At 44.5% G+C, this 23726-nt stretch overlaps 1 protein-coding gene across 1 annotated transcript in view; it reads right to left on the bottom strand.

Annotated features, from left to right (window-relative positions):
- Positions 1 to 23726, bottom strand: part of ZNF827 (zinc finger protein 827) — a 188751-nt gene that overhangs the window by 59610 nt on the left and 105415 nt on the right. The window contains exons 7-8 of the mRNA XM_052654889.1: positions 23567 to 23621; positions 5142 to 5245 (exon numbers count right to left, since the gene is read on the bottom strand). Of these exons, the coding sequence (XP_052510849.1) occupies positions 5142 to 5245; positions 23567 to 23621 (159 nt within the window). The remainder of the gene's footprint in view (positions 1 to 5141; positions 5246 to 23566; positions 23622 to 23726) is intronic.

Below are 23726 nucleotides of genomic sequence, written 5' to 3'. Positions count from 1 at the left end.
CATGAGTTGTTTTCAAAATTAAATGAGATGACACAGATCCTGGGCCTGACAATTTAGCAGGTCCTTGATAACCATCAACTTCCTCCTCTGTACAGGACAAATTTGTTTACTCAAAAAAGGAGCTTAAGCCACAGAATGATACACACCAACAACACCCCATGTTCTACTGTTTGTCCATGACTTAGTGTGAATTTTAAAAGAATCTGCTTTGTTTGAAAAGGGATTGAAGAAAACACGTTGCTGTAATCCAGAAAATCTTGGTACGTCTCTGTCTCGAGAAAGGAGTGGGGAAATCTTAACATACATATCTTTTAACCCACTGCCTGAGAGGTCATTCCTATCTGGCCAGTAGCATGGCAGGCAATCACTTAGTTGCTGGTGGCATTCTAATGCAAGGCACCATTAATTTAGATTTCAGAAAATTATATATGACACGGTACAACTTGTATTAGATTGATGAGCAGAACAGAAAGAGGAAAATGGATCAAGAATTGGCCTGGGGACAAGGCAGACCATTCCAAATCCATCTTTTTATTTAACATCAAACCTGATTGGCATATCCGGTCTTGAACTAGATTTGCCCATGTTCTTTACTGCTTGTTTGGATGACATAACCAATAACCAGAAAAAAAGAGTTTCTTTTTTCAAAGGGAAGTTAGCAAATAGTGGGGGAAGGGACTGACAAATACAATTGCTGATATGTTTGGCAGTATCTAACTCTAAGCTCCATTCGAAATAACAAACAGAAGCATCGGTGACTCCAAACACATGCAAGAATCCCACGGAGACCTGCGTTTTCCTTTGCACTCGCTCTGCTTGTGTTTTTGTTTTATGACTTAATACACAGCAAACATACTGTGACTTCAAAATCATAATAAAACGGAACTGAAGCTCCACATTGCTGAAAAGCAGCGCTGGGCTGTCAATCCTTCTTTTCATAGCCTTTGCTTCAGAAAGAGGATGGGAAGGCAGACAGAGCCGCGGATACAGTGGTTCTGGGGCTACTCCTTAAACAGATCTGCCCTTCATGCTCCCCCCCCCCCAACCCCGGACCTCAGAATCTTTCCTCTATTACTGTAAATCTTTTACAAAGTGAGACAACTATCAATTAGACAAAGTACATTAAATTATGTGCACAGTCTGTAATTTTATCTCCGTCACAATTGGAAATCTCTTTTATCTCTTTTGTATAATCCCCATCAGCCACAGCACTGCCCAGGGTGCACGCAGTCATCTATTCACAGCCTTCAGGAAGATATTTTGTCCTCCCATCCCTCCAGCAGAAGAGGACAGCAGCTTTTAACTTACTGTTTTATTACGGATTCCTGGTGCTACCTCTGTCTAAGACGTTCGCAGCAAGTAAAAATGTTAGGTCTTGGCTCGTGAGCGTTCTTTGGTTCTCAGGAAAGTCAGTCTAGAAATAGTGGCAACAACCAGGGCCAGGACACCATGCAGCTCTGTGTTTATTCTATTTCTCTGGGATGGTGGCAGCTGTGTGTCTCAGAGACCATCTGCCGGAGGCAAATGCCTAGTTAACTGTGCTATTCTCGAGCTCCCCATGATCCACGGTGCTACCATCTCTCCCCACTTTGCTTTCTCCCACATCGCTCGCTTCGTTCTCCACGGAGCTGAAACACAATCACCACTTACTGCTTGCACCCCGTTGGCCGGAGCTGCCAGACCTTAAATGATCCTCTCTTGTGATATACTCCCCTGCCCCATGGTCTCACTCCATGAGGCGTCTGGGAGACGCCTTTTCATTCCATTGATAGAGGTATCTAAATACATGCCAATATATATTGTTGAATGAAGGCCAGGGGTTTTCAGCATTTGCAGAGGGCTTTCTTGGATCTGGACTAGGCACATTAAACCTCATTAATTATGGTCTCCACTAATTGAGAATCTGAGATCATTCTCCAGGCTGACGTTTATCTTTGCATGATCTGTGGCAAGAAGTTTGCTAAGTAAATAAAGAATAGAAATAATATTTTAATGGTGATGTTTAAATTACCCAAGAGAAGGTGTCTAAGGATGCTGAGGCTCTTATTTATATACTAGCAACCAATGATCTTCTGCCTAGTCACTAAAGCAGGCTTTCTCCTTCCTGGCTTCCCCATTTCTGCTCAGTCACCATCGGTGCCTAACTCAACATGCTTACAACAAAGCTAACCAGTCTTCCAAATTAGTCAACTAGCTTACTGCCTGCCTGTCCTATCCCCCTCTTTCTTTTCTCAAATCCAGGCCTTCATTCGACTCGAGGGTCCCTTGGACAGCAAGGAGATCAAACCAGTCCATCCTAAAGGAGATCAACCCTGAATATTCATTGGAAGGACTGATGCTGAAGCTGAAGCTCCAACACTTTGACCACCTGATGTGAACAGCCAACTCTTTGGAAAAGACCCTGATGCTGGGAAAGATAAAGGGTAGAAGGGGGCGACAGAGGATGAGATGGTTGGATGGCATCATAGACTCTATGGATATGAGTTTGAGCAAACTCAGGGTGATAGTGAAGGACAGGGAAGCCTGGCGTGCTGCAGTCCATGCGATCACAGAGCCGGACACAACTGACCGAGTGAACCACCACCACAACAGGCCTTTATTAACAGTGCTAACCTGGTACTAGAGCATCTCCACTGGGCAACTCCTTCTATTTTCTATGGGAATTCATGATTCTTATACCCTAGAATCTTAAGATCTTTAACTGTAGCTTCAAAATGTCTTTGTTCCCAGCACTGCACTTATCAAAGTCCCAGAATAAACATAGGTTTATGATATCTACCTGAGACCTCTGAGGTCTGACACATTTTGGGATTCACACTTCTTTTGATTTCTGGGTGACAATGTGGTACATAAGACATGATTTTATGTTACACTCCACTGGGCCTTCATCATCAAGCACATTGATATTTCTGCAAAAAAATGTATGACTTTCACCCTTGGCATAATACATAAAGGCTATAAATAGCCTCCCATTAGGTTTTGCCACCAAGAAACTTTTTCAAAAAGTTGTTCATTTCAGAACTGTGGGTAAGGGATTGGGGAGCTCAAGTAGGTGGCATACAAGGGCCATTTATCACTGTCCAGATGTCAAAGACACGTTTTCTTGAACAGTCTCCATACTGCAAAATCCTTTGTTTAGATTGGTTTTCTCCACAATTAGTCCAAATTATCAAGGTCTTTTCTTACAAAGCACATCTTCAAAGAGGTATTGCACATACCTCATATGAAGCAAAGCATATCATTCAAAGCAGATACTGAGAACTTTGTGGTCACCAGGCTGTCTTTACCACTTCTAATTTTTCTAATGTTAACTCCATTTCTACAGCATATTTTACAAAAGGCCCACTTTTAATGGTCTGTTTTGGCAAAATTTAACTATAGTCATTTTGCTTATCCTCTGCCTAAAGAAAGGCTTTTCCAAGAGCAGAGATGGGCTATCCCTCAGAATGTGGCTTTGCATTTTAAAAACCCGAGTGCTGCTGATTCTCCCCCTAAAAATAAGAGTTAACTTTTTTAAAGTGTGAGTTTTATCTAATTTGTAATAAAAGTCTGTCAAGCAAATCACAGGAAGCTCTCCACTCCCCCCTCAACACAGCACACACAGTTAAACATATTACTCTTTGAGGTTGAGCTGTAACTTGACTAATAAACCCTTCTTAAAATATAGCCAAGCCAAACGTTAAGCCAGCAATGCAGGGCTTGTATATACATCACAGGATGCTGGCTGTATGGGTCACAGCACTCTGACAGGCAATTCCTAGGCAGTTATTTTGACATTAGAAAGTCACAATCCATCAACTTAACAGCAGGGTGATAATTTGGGGACCGGGGAGATAGCTATTCAAAATGACACTGTGGGAAGTAAACAGTAGTTCAAATAGCCCCTGTTTGAGAATGAAGACATCAACTAAGCAGAATTTCTTTCCACCTCTAGAACCAGGTATTATGTAATATATTTTTGTGTAAGCATGTTATTTACCGCGTTTGAATAGCCCTGAGAGGCTAACAAGCCTGCAGCTACCGGGACCCTTTGGAGATGAGGAGAAATAGATCTGCCACCACAAGACTAAAGAATGACAAAGAGTGGCTTTTTCCCCATGGTTTGTCACGAACTACTTCCAACAACCACAAGCCAGTATCTCAGAAGATGCAACTCGGCTCTCTCTGCAACGAAAAACGCTCAGCTCTGCAGCCGTCTGCGTCCATGACATGGGTTCCTTGCATGCGACGGGTCCCCTGGACTTACTCTTGTGGGAATTCCCAGCCAACCACCCTGCTGTGAGCCCTTTCTGCAAACACATGGCCTTGTCTGTTTCTCCTGGACAAATGGATGGGTGCAGAGGCCACCGAGAGCTTCTGCAATTCTCTCAGTTTCTGGGAGCTGAAAGTTTCCTGGCTGTTGGTCTGGGGCTGGGATGGTGATGGGGAGTGGGTAGGGAGGGCGGGTTCCAGGACAGGGGTTCGCAAATGTTCTCATTTCATGACAACCCTAAGAGGGCACACAGAAGCCCTGAGGGATTGCCAGGTTGTTGGTAAGACGAGGGCAAGCACATCTTTCCTTCTGCTATGGAAGGGAGCAATGAAAAAGGAAACTGGGCACTGATGCTGCGGTGGCAAAAGGGAGAGGGAGATGGATCTATGCAGATCCTTTAAGAAGAGAGGTGATATCTGGGTGGCAAGACCGTCTTAACAAGCTGTGTTGCTGCCATGGAAACCAAAGAGGTCTTTGTGGTGGCCCACACTCCCCTGGGGTCATGACCTTCCCTGTCTGCGATTAGCAGTCTTGCCCTCGCCCTCCTCTATCTTCCCGGTTGCCTGCCTAAAATACTGACAACGTTGACAGCAAATTATTTCCAGGTTATACTTCGCTCTTTCAAAGGAATTCACTCTACGAATGAAGCATCAGCTGGTCAAGAACAATAAGCTCCTGCAGCAAAGAAAGAATAGCCTTATTACTGTCTGCATTTTCTTTTAACAAACTTTTGTGGCTATTTAAATTGAGTTTCTCTCTCTTTTCAAAAACCAAGCTTCATATGAATACCTTCAACCTATGAGCTAAACATATCTGAAAATCCACGCATTTCAGAAAAGCAATTTTCAAGCAACCAATAGTAGAAGCAAAAGCGACAGTCTTTCCATACCTGGAGCTGATATTCTTCCGTGAAGCACAGATTCACTGGGCAGCAGGTCTTTTGAATTGGAGGTGAATGGTGATTGTCTAAAGGTATCTTCTGAAAAGAAAGGGCTGGGGGTGGGGGAGGAGGAGGGAAGTTTAGTAAATCAAAGTTATTTAAGATACCCATGCCCCCAATATATATGCATACCCACAAACAAATGGGAGATGAAGTTGTTTTTTTTTTTTACATGGTGTTTAGAGAATACACGATTGTGCTTAAAATGAAGAAAAATAAAATATATTACATCAGACAAGTACCATCTGTATACTCTGCCTACTGGTTTTACACTTAAGGTGAACATATGAAACAGCGTCTTTGAAACACTGTTAGACCCACAGTCAGGACAGCTGAGCAGTATATTGTACTTCTGCACTAAATGCTCTGTGAGCGTGCTGTGCCCCAGTGAACACGCACCTCCTGGGTCAGGTCAGAAAAGCCCGTTTGAGGTTCTTTCCAGGGCGGAGACAGAGCGGCCCCAGCTCACCCACATTCTGTCCCCAGGTCCCTGGGGGACCAACGGCCTGTCTCAGAAGGGCAGATGGCTGGAGTCAGGGCCCACTGCGCTGATGGAAACGACTCACTGGTCCCCACAGGAACTTGAGTCTGCATCCTACAACTCTTTTGGTGTGGAAGGAGTTATAGCCAGCTAATGGGGCTGCTGGGAAGGACCCCGAGGAGCACTTTCATTTTCCAGGAAACTGAGGCTCTGACCTGAGTGATTCTAAACTCCCTTAGTGACTCAGCTAGAGCTAGACACCAGACACCCCAGGCAGGGTTTTGCCCTAACACCACAGTCACAGTGACCACAAACACTCTGGCTGCTTTTAATCAGAGGATTTTAACCCAATCATATCATCCATCTTCCATGCCTCCAAAACAAACTGCATTGCAATCACGTGTGAGAACACTGGAATATACAATAGAGTCCAACATGGAGAAAGGAAAGCCCTATTTATTTACAACAGAGAACATTTCACTGAAGGAACTGGGTGCACAGGGGTGGAAGGTTCCTAGAGGAAAACAGTACAGCCTGGAGATAGGAGGAGCAGGAAGCCACCACCATCCTAAGGCTGGAGAGACAAAAGGAAGAGGTAAATGGAGCCCAAGGGGACTCGGTCACCTGGTGGAAGCCGGAGGCAAGGTGAGCCTGCCTAGCAGGAAGCTGGAACCACAGCTGCTGCAAGGGGGCAGACAGGGAGGGAGGGAAATACCCAGGCTCCTTCTGAAACCCCGCCCCTCACCCCACCAAAGGCTCTGATTGGCTGAAAAGTCAGAGTCACGCAGCCTGTAGGGATCAGGAAGGAATGTATCTGGGGGCACACAAGCCTAGGACCCCCATGACTGATACTGCTTTTCTAAACATGCTCAACGGCCATGGGTAACTTATTAAACGTTAAGAAGGAAACATCAAAATAAAAATGGAAGACATACCTATCTTTTAAAAGTAAAACACAATTAATATAATTTCACAGGACTATTAGGCTAGGCTTGATGCAACTTTGTGTGCCACGCTTTTCATCTACATCTTAAACACAAAACAGTTTAAATAGGCTTAGAAAGTGAGCTGGCTACAGGCTGGTCAGTGATGGGGAGCAGGAAGACATGCTGCTTTGTGCCTAACATCTCATAACCTGCAAGCGACCCTAAAACCCTAGGAAGGCAAAGCGGCGTGGGAGCTAAGAGCGTGCACCTGAGGGCAAGCAGTTCTAGGTCCAGATTTCAGGTCCTCCCCTGATGGCCGTGTGACCCTGCACAAGTCCCCTAAGTTTCCTGAGCCTTCGTTTCTCTTCTATAAAGCGGAAAGAGAACAGGTCTACACGTACTCACAAGGACGAAGCAAACCAGCCCGTGGAATGTGTTTCCCACAGTGTCTGGCAAACAGTAAGTGCTCAATCAACACACGCTGTTTGTATCTGTATCTCTGTCTAGCCCGCAGGGGAGCATACATTAATTGCCCTTTCCTTATGAATCAACGAAAAGTATAAAGTTTCCTTGTATAAAATGCATAAAGAAAAGGTTACTCTGATAATGAAGGGTCAGTGGACTGCTGGGATGACTGGTTAATCATCAAAAAACTTCTAAAGAGGTGGAGCCCTTGGAGGACTGTGGGGTCAGATCCAGAGTGTGGGAGTTCATGATTCCCCCCTCCTTAGCTCTGAAGCCTCTAGACAAGGTGACAATGACATCCTCACATCCGAGTGGACAGGTCACTTGGGAACATCACTTGGGAACAACCACCAGTTGGCCCAAGGGCACAGGGAAAGATCAGGCAATGTGCCCTCGGTTACATTGGAATGAGCCTGGCACTAGAGAGTTCAGGAAGCTCATGCAACTGTCTGGTCTGAAATGTAGACACGTCCTTAGGGGACACCGAGAATCCCAAGAGGGGCCCCTCAGGGTATCTAGCAATATCACCTTTTCTTGCCACAGAGAAAGGCATGCATTGCCTTCTTTCCATCAGTGTCGCTGTAACCATTTATTGAGTGCCTGAGTGTGCCAGGCACTGGAAAGATAACATCAGCAAAACTGGCAAACAGCAGAGGGGCTCAAAGACCTGTGTGGGCACTCCGACCAGACTAAGGCTGTGGAAGAGAGGGCCGTGGGGTCGCACTGGGGGGTCTGGCTTGGCCTGGAAGGACAGGAACAGCTGCAGAAGCCACAGCTGAATGGAGAGTAGCGCTGTTGGGGTTCCGGGGGCGGGGACAGGTCCTCAGGATTCTGGGGCGGGGGGGTACAGGGCGGGGACAGGTCCTCAGGATTCTGGGCGGGGTACAGGGCGGGGGACATGTCCTCAGGATTCTGGGGGGGTGGGGTACAGGGCGGGGGACAGGTCCCCTGCACAACGAGAGAACAAAGCCAATCTACGAAGGCGGATGAGGCTACAGCCGCGGTGGGGTGGGCACACGGCAAGCAGGGATCACAGCTTCGTCATCCTGCCAGTGTGTTAAGGAAGGGGGCACGAGATGCGATTTCAGTTTCAGGAAGCTCTGTCCGGCGAGTTGGAGAATACGAGGCAGGTAGCCAGAGCAGGGGACATGGTGACTCTGGTGGCCGACACTGCAAGGTGGCCTCGACACAGGCAGGCTGAAAACCTGTTTAAGCAGTAGGTCAGGTAAAGACCAAAGGAACGTTTCTAACCAACCCCAAAGATTCAGGGGTGAACAGAGCAGAGGGTGCCACGCTACATGCTGGGAAGAGCATCTTAGGTTCTGCCAGCCCTGCATCTTCACGTGTTCTCTTAAGAGTTCCAGCCAGGTGTGGAATGAAGCCCTATTACCACCCAGCTGCTCAGAAGAAATTGAGTCAATTGCTGAGGGAAACAACCTTCCAAATAATTTTCTACCCTGGAGGCCAGCTTTATTCTGTATAGAAAAGACTTCTCCTGAGGGAGCGGAGAATTAGAAGGGACTCAGGCTGGATGCTGGAAAAGCACAAAAGGACTGGCAACGTGAGGGGCAAAGAATTGACGGAGAAACTTCGGCAAGTCAAGGTAGTGAAGCCTAGTGTAAGATCTTATCGAGAAAGAGAAGATACCTCGTTAACAGAGCGTCAGTCTCAGTCCAGATCGCTCTGCAATGCTCGGCATTCAGATCCATGCACACTGGGAGTGCTGCGGTTCAGCACTGAGTTTGGAATCAGAAGGATCTGAGTCTGAATTCCATACTGGTCACTTAATGGTTAAGTGACTTTGCTAAGTCAACAATCTTTCTCTAGCCTCAGTTACCTTTTTTCTTTTTTTGGGCTCCGCCAAGAGGTTTGTGGGATCTTAGTTTTCCGATCAGGGATTGAGTCCTCAGCAGTGAGAGCGCAGAGTCCAAAACACAGGACCACTAGGGAATTCCCTCACACTCAGTTTCACTATTGGAAAAGAGCTTTTAAAATATCATCTTTATAGGTGAGCTGTAAAGGGTTAAGTAGGAACTTCTCTGGTGGTTCAGATGGTAAAGAGTCTGCCTGCAATGCCAGAGATCTGAGTTCAATCCCTGGGTCAGGAAGATCCCTTGCACAAGAGAATAGCAACCCACTCCAGTATTCTTGCCTGGAGAATTCCATGGACAGAGGAGCCTGGCGGGCTCTAGTCCATGGGGTCACAAAGAATCTGACACGACTGAGTGACTAACACTTTTACTTTCTTTTTACTTTCAAAGGGTTAAGTAAGATGTTTCATCTCAAAGTTCTTAGTGCATGCTCAATAAAATTGAGCTTAGTACATGCTCAATAAAAAATGGCAACTAACACAACATCACTTACTAAGTATTTGGCACTGGAGGAGCCTGGTAGGCTGCAGTCTGTGGGGTCGCTAAGAGTCAGACATGACTGAGCGACTTCACTTTGACTTTTTCACTTTCATGCATTGGAGAAGGAAATGGCAACCCACTCCAGCATCCTTGCCTAGAGAATCCCAGGGATGGGGGAGCCTGGTGGGCTGCCGTCTGTGGGGTCGCACAGAGTCGGACACGACTGAAGCGACTTAGCAGCAGCAGCAGCAAAGTGCTTTGTGTGTATTAACTTCCCTGAATCCTCACAAGGACCCTACAGGGTTACGACCATTGTTATTATTATCATCCATATTTTACAGATGAAGAGACTTGGGTACAGAGGAGGTAAGTAGCTGCGCATGCGCGTGAGCTGAGATGGGATCTGCACTTAGGCACACGGGCCTTGCATTCTGCATCTTTGCCCATCAAGCTAGGCTACACTGCCTTTTGCTTGACCTCTTAACATCTATGGAACACATGAACAATACAGAATCACTTCTTCTGTGATTCTTGGCTTCTTCTTGGAACAAACAGAACCAAAGGAAGAGACAGCAGAAGGAGGGGGAGTGGAGGGAGGATGGGAGCACCGTTTCAGTAGGCAGGGTCCCAGGGAACCAAAGAATGGCTTTTTCAGTTGAGAAAGAGAACACGGTAAAATGATTTTAACATTTACTTCTCTCTAGAAGAGAAGACATGCCCCTTTTCTATAGGAAAGAAAACTTTCTTCTTCTAAAGAAACTTCTGCAAGCCAAGCCTGATCACTTTGCAACCTTAAACACGCCCCACTGCCTATACCCACTGCTTCTCAGGGCATCAGGGCAAGCTCATCTTTGCCATTAGGCCCAAATGAAGAGGCAAGCATAAGAAGGGCATCAGGTGTTCGGAAACCTCTATCTCAGCTCGAGACACGGCCACACTGACATCGGTATGTTCATCTTGCAGTCTCCTAGACTGGCAACCATGTTTCAGGCAGAGGAGAAGGAAGGGAAAACCAAACTTGGGAGTGTGCCTTGTATAACCTGGGCTGGCTTAACGGGATTAGATCTACAACAGCGCTGGTCGTCTACTCTGCCGGTGCTCTGAGGACAGAAGACACTGTACTGGTAGCTTAGCTCCGAGCACTGTCACCCTCAGAATGTGGAGATGGTGGTCCTTAAGCCCCTTTTCTCCTTCTGTGCCCCACAGGGCCTGCAAAGTGCAGAAGCCCATTTGCTCTCAGCGGATGCCCAGCTCTGTGGTGGACAAATCGGCCCCTCGCTCAGGCTGCAGGCTCTGTGGATGGTGGGAGAGGCTGGTGGGCAGAGAGGGGAGGCCCAGGAGGTTGCCTAACACGGGATGAACCGGGTCTACACTTTCCAGGGAGGAAAACAGACAGTGAACTACAGACTTTGCGGTGTACTCGGCTCTGAGGCGCGTGTGCACTGCTGTTCAACCGCTTAGATGGTCACTATTCTCCCAGAAGAAAAGAAGCTGGCTTGTGAATGCCGCACAGTTCTCGCTCCAACTCCGTTCAGTCATTTCACTGTGAAAAAGCCCCTCCAACAGACAGAGTTTAGGAAGTGGAAAAAAGGCAAAATGTATCCAGAAAATGATGTATTTCTGGTTCATATTTTTGGTAAAAAGTTGGTAGAGGAGCTAATGCCTTGTGGGGGAAGGAATCATCACTTATTCTCAATTAACAACATCACCATCTACCGCCTCATCTCCCCTTTGGGCTCACAGAATGACAAGTCACTCCAAGACGAGCTAACTCGTACAGATACGGGATGAATACTGAGACGTTGCATCTGGAAGCTGCTGGTATAGACTTAGAACTGTCCACCTCCTCCATGACTTTTCCTGGCTTATGTCACTTAGAAAAGACAAAACACTGTATCATGTGAACTCCTGGTTGCATCATATGGAATCTAGTCCCCTGACCAGGAATCAAACCCTGGGCCCCCTGCACTGGGCATGCAGAGTCTTAGCCACTGGATTAAAAGAGTGCGTGTGCTGCAAATAAAGATCACGCATGCTGCCTCGAAAATCCAGGCAGCTAAATAAATAAATATTTTAATAATAATAATGCTTACAAAAAAGAAAAGAAAAAACCATTTGTCCTATTCAAGTTTCTTTTCTGGACAAAACTAAAAGGGACAGTAAATGCATATTTTGATTTTTCTCCTGCAGAAAACCTAAGAGTTAAACATGAAAGGGCACTGGTGTCACTGTGACTGGACAATTCCAGGCATTCAGTGGCATGGGCTGTGAGGTCAACAGCCCAGGGCTGCAAAAATAAAAGATTTAAAACAAATAATAAAAGAGTCCATAAAAGATTGTGGCCCTAAATAGTGATACATTTTGCTAAGTGGCACAAGTATTTCCACCTTTAACATATGAATGCCAACAGGGAACTCAGCTTCATGCAAAACAGAAGACCCAGCTACTTACAAACCAGTCCTCCCCCTGGGCCACCACTGAAATCAACATGTTAAGGGGAATTCTCACTCGCATTATGATAGCAAAACAAAGCAGAAAGGAACAGGAAAGAAGGTGGATACAGTAGGTAAGAGAGCCTTAAGGAAAAAGACTTCACTCTTAGAAATCGCACTGTAATTTTAAAGGAGCAACAGAGAAGAAATTAATTTTTTCCTTCTGAAAGAAATAGTAATGACTTTAAGGATTGAGCCTGGGGAGAGCAAATAGAAAACAAAGATTAAGCAAGAAAAAAAGACTGCTCTGTAATGAATTTGTCCTCAGAATCTATAAGGATCTACTTATATCAGGACTGTTTTATAGAATAGAAATCTACTTATTTCTATTAAATGTAAGAGTTTTGGGCAAGTCATCCTGAAGGGATTTTCTGCCTTCAATCCACACATAGACAAACTTTTCTTCAATCAGTATAAAGAGATGATGTATCTTCAAGTGAAAAAGTGAAAATGTTAGGTGCTTAGTTGTGTCTGACTCTTCGTGACCCCACAGACTGTAGCCCACCAGGCTCTTCTGTACATGAGATTTCCCAGGCAAGAGTACTGGAGTGGGTAGCCATTTCCTTCTCCAGGGGATCTTCCGGACCCAGAGATCAAACCCAGGTCTCCTGAATTGCAAGCAGATTCTTTACTGCCTGAGGTACCAGGGAAGCCAAGCAACTATTTTCTGGTAAAAGTACTTAATGATCTCTTCAGCTATGTGTCAAGCAACATAACGGGGCTTCTGGATTTTTTCCCCTAGAGCTGGGTAAAATATGTCCAAAACAATGTTAGTTAATTTTTATTTTGCTTTATTTTAGGGAAATTTTAAGAACAGATGATCTGACTTATATATTTTGGAGAAGTTATATATTGTGAAAGAGCCAGAAGTCCCCTTCTGGGGTGGAAAAGTTCTGTGGGAGGCAAAGTTCTCTCTCTGCAGCCACGAACTGCCTCCCAGGACACACCTGCCCCGGGGCCACCTCGCCAGACGGCCCAGGCCCCTCCTGGTAACAGGGCTGCCTCAGTCTCCACTCAGCCCCAGCTCTCAAGTCAGGACACCGAACTACTAGTTTTCTGTACTGATATATCAGGTTAATTTTTTTAAGAGCTGGAATTCCATATATTTGTCTACAACCATTGCACTGGTATTTTAAAGATAATCAGATTAACGAATTATTTAATTAATTAGACCTTGAATTACTGGATTACTTAGACCTTGAGACATATATACCCCAGAGTGACTTGCTACACTTATATTCTGAAATGAGCAGGTGGCACTAGGTTAAGGAAACAATCCTCTATGCCTCCGGAAGCCTCAAGCAGAGACTGGCTGACGGGCTAAATTCTTCCCAGAATAAATCTTACTCTAGTTCCAGGACCTTCTGACCATGTGAAATATGAATGTTGCAGACTGAAATGGATCCCAGTAACTTCTATATGGAATCTCCACCTATAGATCATGAAACCAAAGGAAATGAGAACAAACCAGAAACCTTTTCTCTCAATAAAACTGAGACCTTGCCAGCAAATAATAGGCTATAGTCACTGACACAGAACACAAAGCATCGTAGTTTCCTTTTTTAAAAAAGCTTTCAAACATATCGAAAAAGGAAGAATTATTTGAAGATAAGGGGAACTATCTGGATTAGTTATAACTATATTCTCAACATTTCCTCAAAGGTCAGAAGAAACCCTCTGAGAAGCTGGACTAGCTTGCATGAAACTATGCTCACAACTACAAAAACGCTGCCACACTTTATTTTTACGTACACCATTTTAAAAAATGATCATATGACATTATTTCATTTTCAACTTAATTTTCATGATTAATGCAATTTTCTTTAGGGAGTGCTTATTTTTTTCTCAAATGGTACTGTCCTTGGGCATTTGCTAATAATTTATAATAACGGATGCTTGCTATTTCTTGTGCATAGGTTTATGTAACTCTATGTTTTGTAACTTATTTATAAAATGATGGTATTTGAAATATATTAACTGCTTAGTTCTAGCGATTTTTGTAAGAGGATTTTGAGCAACCTTGGTAAGGTCCTTTGGCTGCAGTATCGTGATCTATGTGGTCATCCTAATTGCTCCCTTGGACCTTCATTTCATTTTGGATGAGATTGCGTAGCTGCTTCTTCTGAAATGGGCCCAGATATCAACATTTCAGATAGAAAAGTCACTGCCAGTTTCCCTGTTATAACTTCTTTGAGGTCAGTTAAAAAGGTAATATAAAATGAAAGAACACAAGGTTTTAATGGCATTCATGTACACGGTCCCTCTCGAGGACACTTACTCTTAAGTGATTTTATTTATTTATTTATTTGAGTATAAGAACCCTGGGCGGCAGGTCAGGGGACGCGGGTGGAGCAGAGTGCTTGAGATGAGAAACAACTGCCAATCTCTGACCTGAGGACAACCCGAACATCTGAAACAGCACGCTCCCTATTCAAGCTGAAAAGGGACGCAACAGAGAAACCCTCTTATGACCCCCATGGGCTAGGCCAAGAAAGCCGGTCATTCATCATGTTGGGTGCACGCATTTTCAAAGAAAGAAGGACTGCAGTGAGTAAAACTCGAAGGAACCACATTTATCTACAGATTGAGACTCGGCACTGCAGACTCAGTGGGTATCTAAAGAGGCTTGTGGGCAGATGGAGAGCCAAGGTCACTCCATCATTTGGCTACCCATACAGACCCCCAATTCTCTTTAATTTTTGGAGGTGATAAGAAAGCCAAGATGTGGTTCCTTTTCCTCCTCATTGACATGGCTGTATACCTGGCTGGTGCCAATCAAATGGAACCTTCTTAGTAATTATAAACCAATCAAACGTATTGTCAATTTATAAGGTATGCAATGGTATTGCAGAAAATGCTCTTAGTTTTTAGAGATACATATCTCAAAGAATGTGAGAGTGAATGTCATGCCTGGATGTGATCTAAAACATAAGGAGAAAAAGATTGGTGAAATAAGTGTAACAAATATTTTTTCAACCTGGGTGGTGGGGACATGGTGGTTTATTGTATTATTTCTTTCGCTTTGTTTTAAAACTTTTCATAATAAAAAAAGTCAATATCAACAATCAAACAAAAAGTTCAACCCAGATCAACTACCAGACAGAAAAATGTGACAATAAAAAATTGAAAAAAAAAAAAACAAAAACAAATAAAAATGCCTCCTCATGAATAAAATGCTTGGTATCACCAGAAATCAATAAATGAAAAGGTCTTAACTATAAGACATAATTTTTAACCTTCCAATTTGTAAAAAAAAAAATTTTTTTAATGATAAATCAAAGACCTTTAAAATATTCTCTCTCTCATTAGTTCAGTTCAGTCACTCAGTCGTGTCCAACTCTTTGCGACCCCATGAATCGCAGCACGCCAGGCCTCCCTGTCCATCACCAACTCCCGGAGTTCACTCAGACTCACGTCCATCGAGTCAGTGATGCCATCCAGCCATCTCATCCTCTGTCGTCCCCTTCTCCTCCTGCCCCCAATCCCTCTCAGCATCAGAGTCTCTTCCAATGAGTCAGCTCTTCGCGTGAGGTGGCCAAAGTACTGGAGTTTCAGCTTCAGCATTATTCCCTCCAAAGAAATCCTAGGGCTGATCTCCTTTAGAATGGACTGGTTGGATCTCCTTGCAGTCCAAGGGACTCTCAAGAGTCTTCTCCAACACCACAGTTCAAAAGCATCAATTCTTCGGTGCTCAGCTTTCTTCACAGTTCAAATCTCACATCCATACATGACCACAGGAAAAACCATAGCCTTGACTAGACGGACCTTTGTTGGCAAAGTAACGTCTCTGCTTTTCAATACGCTATCTAGGTTGGTCATAACTTTTCTTCCAAGGAGTAAGCGTCTTTTACTTTCATGGCTGCAGTCACCATCTGCAGTGATTTTGGAGCCCCCAAAAATAAAGTCTTAGCTTCTAGTAAAATTGTAAATTCAACCTTTTTGAAAATCAATTAGACAATTCATAGAAAAGCCTGAAAACTGTGCATGTTTCTTGAGTCAATTTATCCTGGCATTGTTTATATTAGCAACAACTTGGGAAAACAAAACTAAGCCCTTAATACTCAATAATTAAGGAGACATATTAAATAAATTAGGGCACATGCAAATATTAAAAGAATAATATTGGGTTATGTTTACTGATATGAAAAGAAATTCTAAATATATTACTAGGTAAAAGAGAAGATTATAAAACAGTACATACGGTAGGATCCGGTTTTGATAGGAAAGTATACATCTATGAATAGATAAAAATTCAACCAGGATACACACCACCATCCTAGCAGTCAGTGGCTGCCTCTGGGTAGCAGGATTGTTTATAAGTGGTTATTATTTCTTCTTTATGGCCTTCTACATTCTCTGGAAACAAAAGTTATTTTTTAAAACTTAAAAAATGAATACGTTTTACAGTTTGGAATTCTTTCTTTTTAAAGAGACTCTTAGTCTTTTAAAGACTAAGCCAAGGATGACATAACTGAAGCAGTTGTAAAAGACATGGGCAAGGGAAACTGTTATCTAAAGTCTGATTCCATTAATATCAGTTGATTTCGGGTGCTGAAGGCTGAAGGTCATGGAAGAAAAAGACTGTTTAAAATATTGTAGAAGAAAAGTAGGGTATTTTACGAAGAATACATTTTGGTAATGTTTTTAAATTTTCTTCTCTGAAAAGTACTTCTAGTTAAGTGTATCCTAGATGCAGGCTTCTACCCCGTATAACCTAACACCAAGGTTTCAAGGAACAATGCCTGTTGCTGCAACTCGAGCATTCATCCACGGCTGAGCCAGGAAACTTCTCAGGACAAGGAGCACAATGCCAGGCCTTGTCGACGGTGGCGGAGACAGGGAGGCCAGACCCTGGGGAGCCAGAGCCAGGCACAGCCACGGAAGTGGGCCTGCATGTCCAGATCTGTGAAATGTCAGCTCGTGGAAGGAGCCGGCTCTCCCGCAGGAAGCCGACTGTGTTAGTGAACGAGGACAACGGGCTTCTACCGAGGTGAGCAGAGCACAGATGAACTCAGTCGTCTCTGCAGTGACGCAAGAACCCTTGTCCCATTTCACTGTAATGCCCGTGAAACGTGGAGGGGCCCCGGGCTGCTGTGCTGTCCACCAGGGCTTGCCCCCTCCACAGAGGTCAACCCCGGACTGTTGGAGATATTTCTAGTAACAACTATGGAGAGACCCTTGAGGGAAAACCCCAGATTAGAAGAGCAGGAGGGAAGGTGGTGCCTAAGCCACATGGCACATGTCCCCCGTGTATGATCTGTCAAAGAAGGATGTCTACTTACAGAGACGCACAGATTTACATCTCGTTCCTGACTGCTCTGGGCTCCACACACAGAATGCCGTTGTAAGCCAGCAGAAACAAAGATGAAAAAGGCCGCGGAAATGGAAGAAAAGAAAGGCACAGCCCTCTTCAGATCCTTGAAAGGAAGACTGAAACTCGCCTCTCCACAGTGACACTGCCTCAGCAGTCTTGGAAGCACAGTGCCTCAACTGGAACGGCTTGATGGAGAGGCCACAGATGGGAGGAACAATAGCAGAGCGTGGTACCTACAGGACAACGGCGCACAGGCATAGAGAAAAGGACTGAGGAAGGTTTGGCGCAGGAAGAAGGGGAAAAATCTCAAAGGGCAGCAAGGCACAAAGTAGTCTGCAGCTCTCTGTACTAAAAACAAAGAACCGATTGTTTAAGGATGGATTTTAACTTCTTTGAAAAATGACAACTCAAAGAAAAGCTGAAAAAGATGGACTGCCAATGGAAAACACTGCAGTCAACATTTATGTCAGGGCAGCTACAGACAGCGGTGCAGGCTGTGCACTGAACAAAGGCACCTTATCTGGGGGTGAAAGTCAAAGTCAACGTTGCTCAGTCGTGTCCTGCTCTTTGCAAGCCCATGGACTACAGAGTCCACGGAATTCTCCAGGCCACAGTACTGGAGTGCGTAGCCTTCCCCTTCTCCAGGGGATCTTCCCAACCCAGGGATCAAACCCAGGTCTCCCGCATGGCAGGTGAACTGTTTACCAGCTGAGCCACAAGGGAAGCCCTACCTGGGGGTGGATCAGTATTCAACATCACAGACATCACAGATTTACATATTTATTAAGACAGCATTCCAGTAGATGGCAGTGTCTCGACGAAGGGTGTTTTCAAAAATTTGCAATGGCCCACCAGCAGCCTTGACTTGACCAAAAAAGCACTAAAAGTCTTAACTAGAGGGACCCCGTGAAATTAGCAGCAATTTTCATTTTTCAGAAACAAAGTTCTATGCCTTCAAAGTCAGAAAATATAAAGGGTAAAGCAACTATAGGCAGAGCTACTCAAATATCAATTTCATTTGCTCTGTTTCCTGTTTATTTTCTTAATTGCTTCCATGTAATCCAGTGTTCTTTATTTGTAATCTTTTACTTTTTAAGGTAATGGAACATTGTTCTCTTACGCCTCTTAAAAAACGAAAAGGGGAAATTGTACAAATTGAAGCAGTGCATCGCACTCTAACCAATTTGTGCAATTTCTTTTACTGACTCATAAATATTTAAGGACAGGCATCCAAACCACCACCCAGGCAAATTCTATATTGGACACTTCCAAGTACATATGTCTTTTAGTAAACACTCTAAGTGCCTTCATCTAAATCACAGAAAAACAGCCCGCATTTCAAATTCTGAAAATTGGGCAAATTAAATATTGGTTGGCACAGCATGATCTGACTCTACCTTTCTGACTTTCCCACTTCTGTTTTTCATCTAGTAATGGAGGGGAAAAAAAAAAAAAAACTATTCAGGTAAATACTTCCTGGCTCTTGGAGCAGAGCAAGCCAGGTGTGAGAAGGTTTTCCCATAGGCCTGCAATCCGATATCCCCATGGACACTGAATTATTAATGGGGAAGAGAGAACAAATAACCAAGAGAAGGTTCTTGGCAGCCATTGTTTGAAGTTCACGGTGTTATGCAACATCAAGCATGTCCAATTCACCTGCCAGGAGCTATCTGACTCTTACTCTGGGGTTCCATTTTCCTACTTCGATCTTATCCAGCATCTGGCTGGGTGATGGCCCATGTCAGAAGATGTAGACCTTCTTTTTATTCCATGAAACTTTGGGATCTGGTTATGATATCATGCCTCATATGTTTTCATCTACAAATGATCATATTAGCTGGTTATCTGCTCCCGGCAGAACCTAGGCTTGTGCCGGGAAAGGAAATCGAAAAATCAAGATTGTGTTAGTCTCTTAAGCCTCCAGTCTTTCTGTTCTCCTGGGTCTGGATGGACCCATCTCATTTGTCAGGCAGAATGGCATTAAGAATGCCACGCGCTACCTCAAAGGGGACGCAGAGACTTCTTTACACTTAGATTGAATTTTCTCCACTCTAAGGTTAAACAAGCAGAAGAGCTGCTGTTTTAGCATTTACTGTGAAGCTCCAACTGAAGGACTGATTCAATGGAGGTGCCCCCAGGAGGGCACAGACATGGGTGGAAAAAGGGTAAAGTCAAGGCATGGGTAAGCAGGGCCACATGATCCCAAATCCCGGCTGCTAAGCAGATTGATTTCGCTGCCTGGCTACATGGGATGCCCTGGTGGACTGTCTTCTCCTTTGCTTTCGGGAAGATGATCCTAATTTAAGCGGCTGAGTCTAAGTTATTAGAATGATTTTTTTTAAAGGCATTTCAATCTAGTTCTTTAAATGATGTCTAGGATTTGCTTCAAAATAATCTAGGGGAAGGAAGAACAAAACGAAGGGATGGACGAGACAACATTTGTGAACTAACATGAACTGCTAATTATTTAAACTCCATCCTGGGGACATTCTCTGCTTTTGCCTATATTTGAAATTTTCCATTGTAAGAGGTTTTGAAAAATGAGACTGAGAGTCAGCGATCCAGAAACCTGCCAGTTACTGGTTTCAACCCTTGTATTTACCTAAAACCTCTTTTATGAAATAGCTAACAAGGAATGTTGTCTAACATGACTTTCTCTTTCCATGTCTCCCATCTTGTAATCGAGATATCAACAAAGAGAATTGCCAATGGACAGCTGTGATGAGGGGGGATTGGATGAGAAGAGGGGTGCAGTCATCAGCCTTTATAGGATGGGCTTCTTGTAGCCTGGGTAAACCAGCACACATCAGAATGCCAAGCTACGGAGTGTCTCACCCTGGGCTGCTACACTTTTCCTCTGTTCTTGTGGTTGCAATTACAGTGAAGATTAATAACGATAATCAACTGTGGTGGAAGTTGTGGGTTGATAAAAGGACAGGGAGAGAATTATAGAGAATCAGCTTCTTTCTTCAGCACTGCACATCTCTCTTCCCCTCTGGTTCCCCTGGATCTCCAGACCTCAAGAGCAGACCCCAACGTGTAGAGGGGCTCAGGCAACCACTGGCGTTTGGAAGTGCCTGATCCCAATACTGCACTGAGGCCAGCATCCAGGGTTGCCCTTCGTAAGGAAAGCATCTCAAATGTGTCCAGGAACCCTTAAACATGGACAACTCCGAACTCTGACTTCAATCATTAGCGATCCTTCTGGACGCTCAGCTTCTTCTAGGAAATCAAACATGGGAAATCAGGTAACTAACCAAATGTTCCACTTAGTACTTAAAAAAATTAGGAGATATGGAAATTTGGAGGCTTGATGCAAATCATTTTGGAAAGTATCACAAATCATACCTTAAAACATAACCCCCATTAGTTGATCTTATGCAAACTTCTTATAAAAAAACCATAGTTCTTTCTAAAACAGGAATCAAAAAAGAAGAGATAGAACTAGTATTTTTTTCTTTTTTCTGCTATCAGTAACTCAGGTTATAGAGGATTTCCTGGCACAAGGCAGCTTGATTCTATTCCACCTTAAGTAGTGAGGTGAGAAGGGGAAAAAAAAGAGATCTCTTTGATGAGAGGCTAATTGGGCAAGTTGCCCACTCGAAGGAAAAATAAAAACACACCAAGGATTTTGTCAAAGAACAATAAACCAAGAAATCTGTAACACTGATTTCTGAATGCTACATCATGGGGTGGGGTAGGGGGCCCACAGGAAGCATCTCTTCCTTTGCTTTGGGCAAAAGATCTGATTTGGATTTCTTCTTACTCATAATCTCCCAGCAACAGGAGAATTTAAGGATTGCTTCATATTTGCCAAATGGCTTTAAAAAAATGTCTTTTCTATCCTATAATTATGCTCCAGCTCCAGCCAAGAGAATTGAGGCTATGAGGCATATTTCACTTGTTTTGGGGCTAGTTCAAACCTCCTCTTACCTCTTCCCAGGGAACATCTGAAAAGCATGCCATAACAAAGTCTCTCAGCATACCTTTCCTTTACATAAGTGTCATCATGTAGTCTTAAAGAGCCAGCAGGACACCTCCAAGGAGACGCTGCTGGGGTCCTGCCCAGATCACCTTTAATGCACCGGTGCACCCACCCCCACGGTGCTGGGAGTGTTGGCTGCTCACAGCGAGAACCACCCTCATGGTTAGAGTGGTGGGCCATACATTTCCTGCTGAATTAGTAGATAATAAGGGGATACCAAGAGCCGGCTCCTTTACCTCGAGGCAGGATTTACTCTGTGGTGCAATCCGTGTCTCAGAACTCTCCGTGGAAGGAAACTGGAGCTAGAACCCAGCTCATGCCCCGTTCTGGTTCAGCTCCACCCGTCTCTCCCAACCCACTGCACCCTGGCAGGTCGCCCTGAGAGCACACACCCATATGAGAATCCTGTCTCAGGCTCTGCGTCTAGGGAACCTGACCTGTGACACTTCAGGAAGCCTATGGAAGCAAATTAAAATTGACACCTATTATCTTTAATCTGCTGTCTTTCGATGTCTACCAATCTGGCCAATTTCATGTGTTTAGACAGATGAACATAGCATAGATACTTAAAAAATAGCCTTAAGATTACATTTTACGCTTTTGAATTGTGATGCTGGAGAAGACTCTTGAGAGTCCCTAGGACTGCAAGGAGATCAAACCAGTCAATCCTAAGGGAAATCAACCCTGAATATTCATTGAAGGACTGATGCTGAAGCTCCCATACTTTGGCCACTTGATGTGAACAGCAGACGCATTGAAAAGACCCTGATGATGGGAAAGATTGAAGGTAAAAGGAAAAGAGAGCGGCAGAGGATGAGATGGCTGGACAGCACCACTGATTCAATGGACTTGAACTTGGGCTAACTCCAGGAGATGGGGAAGGGGCAGGGAGGCCTGGGATGCTACAGCCCATGGTGTCACAGAGTCAGACGCGCTTAGTGACTGAACAACAAGCTCACATGGCGAAGGCAGTCTGGAACGTCCAGCAGTTCGCACCTCCTATTTGGACATCCAACTGAACAGACAAAATCACTTCCCTACCCCCCAGTCCAATTTCCCAACAGAACGCACAGGCCAGATCAGGTCGCAAGACTCGTTTCCCATCTGTATACTCACACATGGATCAAGGCCAAGACCATGCCTGGGTTCTGCTAGAGGCAGATTCTGTCCCTAACAGTATACAAACCCTGTGTAAAGCAAGCTGGCTCTCTTTTAATCACTGTTTGATATGTGCCAGTCCCACATTTCAATTCACGGGATTAAAAAAAAGAAAGAGCTCAGGTGAAGGTTCAAAGGAGCACTGTTCCTGTGTACTCTGAGCATCCTCTGTGATGCTCAGAGCTTGATTCCTGGCACATCTTCCACCCCAAGAATTAAAACCCTGAAATCCATCAACAGTTCCCACAAGGAAGAATCTAAGTTTTCTCAGGAAATAAAGTTCCTTGACTTAAAGCCTTCCAAGGGGGAGAAACATCCTTCCCTGGTGGTCCAGCGGTTAGGACTTCGTGCTGCCAATGCAGGGGGGACAGGTTCCATCCCTGGTTGGAGAACTAAGATCCCACATGCCGCATGGCATGTCCAAGAGATAAATAAAATACATTTTTTAAAAAAGCCTTCCAAGGGGTAGATTGTCTCTCCCCAGAGCTCCTTTTCCAGTGAAGGTGTCTGCGCTTGTTGGCACTTGCCTGCCAGCTCAGATCTGGGTGGTTAAGGCTTGGAACGGGTGGCAGACAGGCAGGCAGCCCCTTGGCTAACCTTCTCTTAAAACTCCTCTGGCAAATGGGGAAGCTTCCTTACTTACAGTTGTTAGTGATGTCAGTTTTCCTGCAAGTTTTGAAAGCACTGTCTTTCTTCTACATTTTTGCTCTCCTAACAATGCCATGAGTTAAAAAGGTGGGATGTTCCTGGCAACAAACGATCAGCTCACAGCGCAAAGCTCCTGAAGAACACAGCTGAACTCGGTCTACCAACCGAGTGAGGCTTTCCCCGAGACACAGACCCAGCTCCCAGTCACAGTCCAGCCACCTGCTTCAACCCTCAAGTCAGGAAACTTTAGCCCAAGAGGATAATAAATATCCACTTCACAATATCATTGTAAGGAATTAAAAAAAAAATAGCATGAAGAAAGCTCGCAACACAGTGCCACCCTCAGATGTTTAATAACTATGAATGGTCTTTCCCCTTGGGGTCCTTTGCTTTCCCTACTGTTTCCACCAACCAAAGTTAAACCCAAAACGGTAGAAAGGGGGTGACTTCTGAACTCAGTGAAAGAAAAAGGTTTGAGGAACGCTGTTCAAACTCTGATGCAGGCCTGATGACTCCCACAGGGGGTATTCCGAGAGGACCCCACAGTGGCCTACCTGGTGGTCGTCCGGATGGTGTTTTCTTTCTGAGTGTGCTCTTTGCTCACCTTCTCTGTAAAGAGAGAGGATGAAATAGACATCTCTTAGCTTGTTCTGACTCAATCTGTGTGTTTAAGGCTGAAGCAGAAACATCCTCCACATCTCTTTCTCTCTTGTG

Source organism: Budorcas taxicolor, chromosome 17 (assembly GCF_023091745.1).
Source record: "Budorcas taxicolor isolate Tak-1 chromosome 17, Takin1.1, whole genome shotgun sequence".
Classification (NCBI taxonomy): domain Eukaryota; kingdom Metazoa; phylum Chordata; class Mammalia; order Artiodactyla; family Bovidae; genus Budorcas; species Budorcas taxicolor.
Note: the sequence above shows the minus strand (reverse complement) of the source record. Positions and strands in the feature narration are given on the sequence as shown.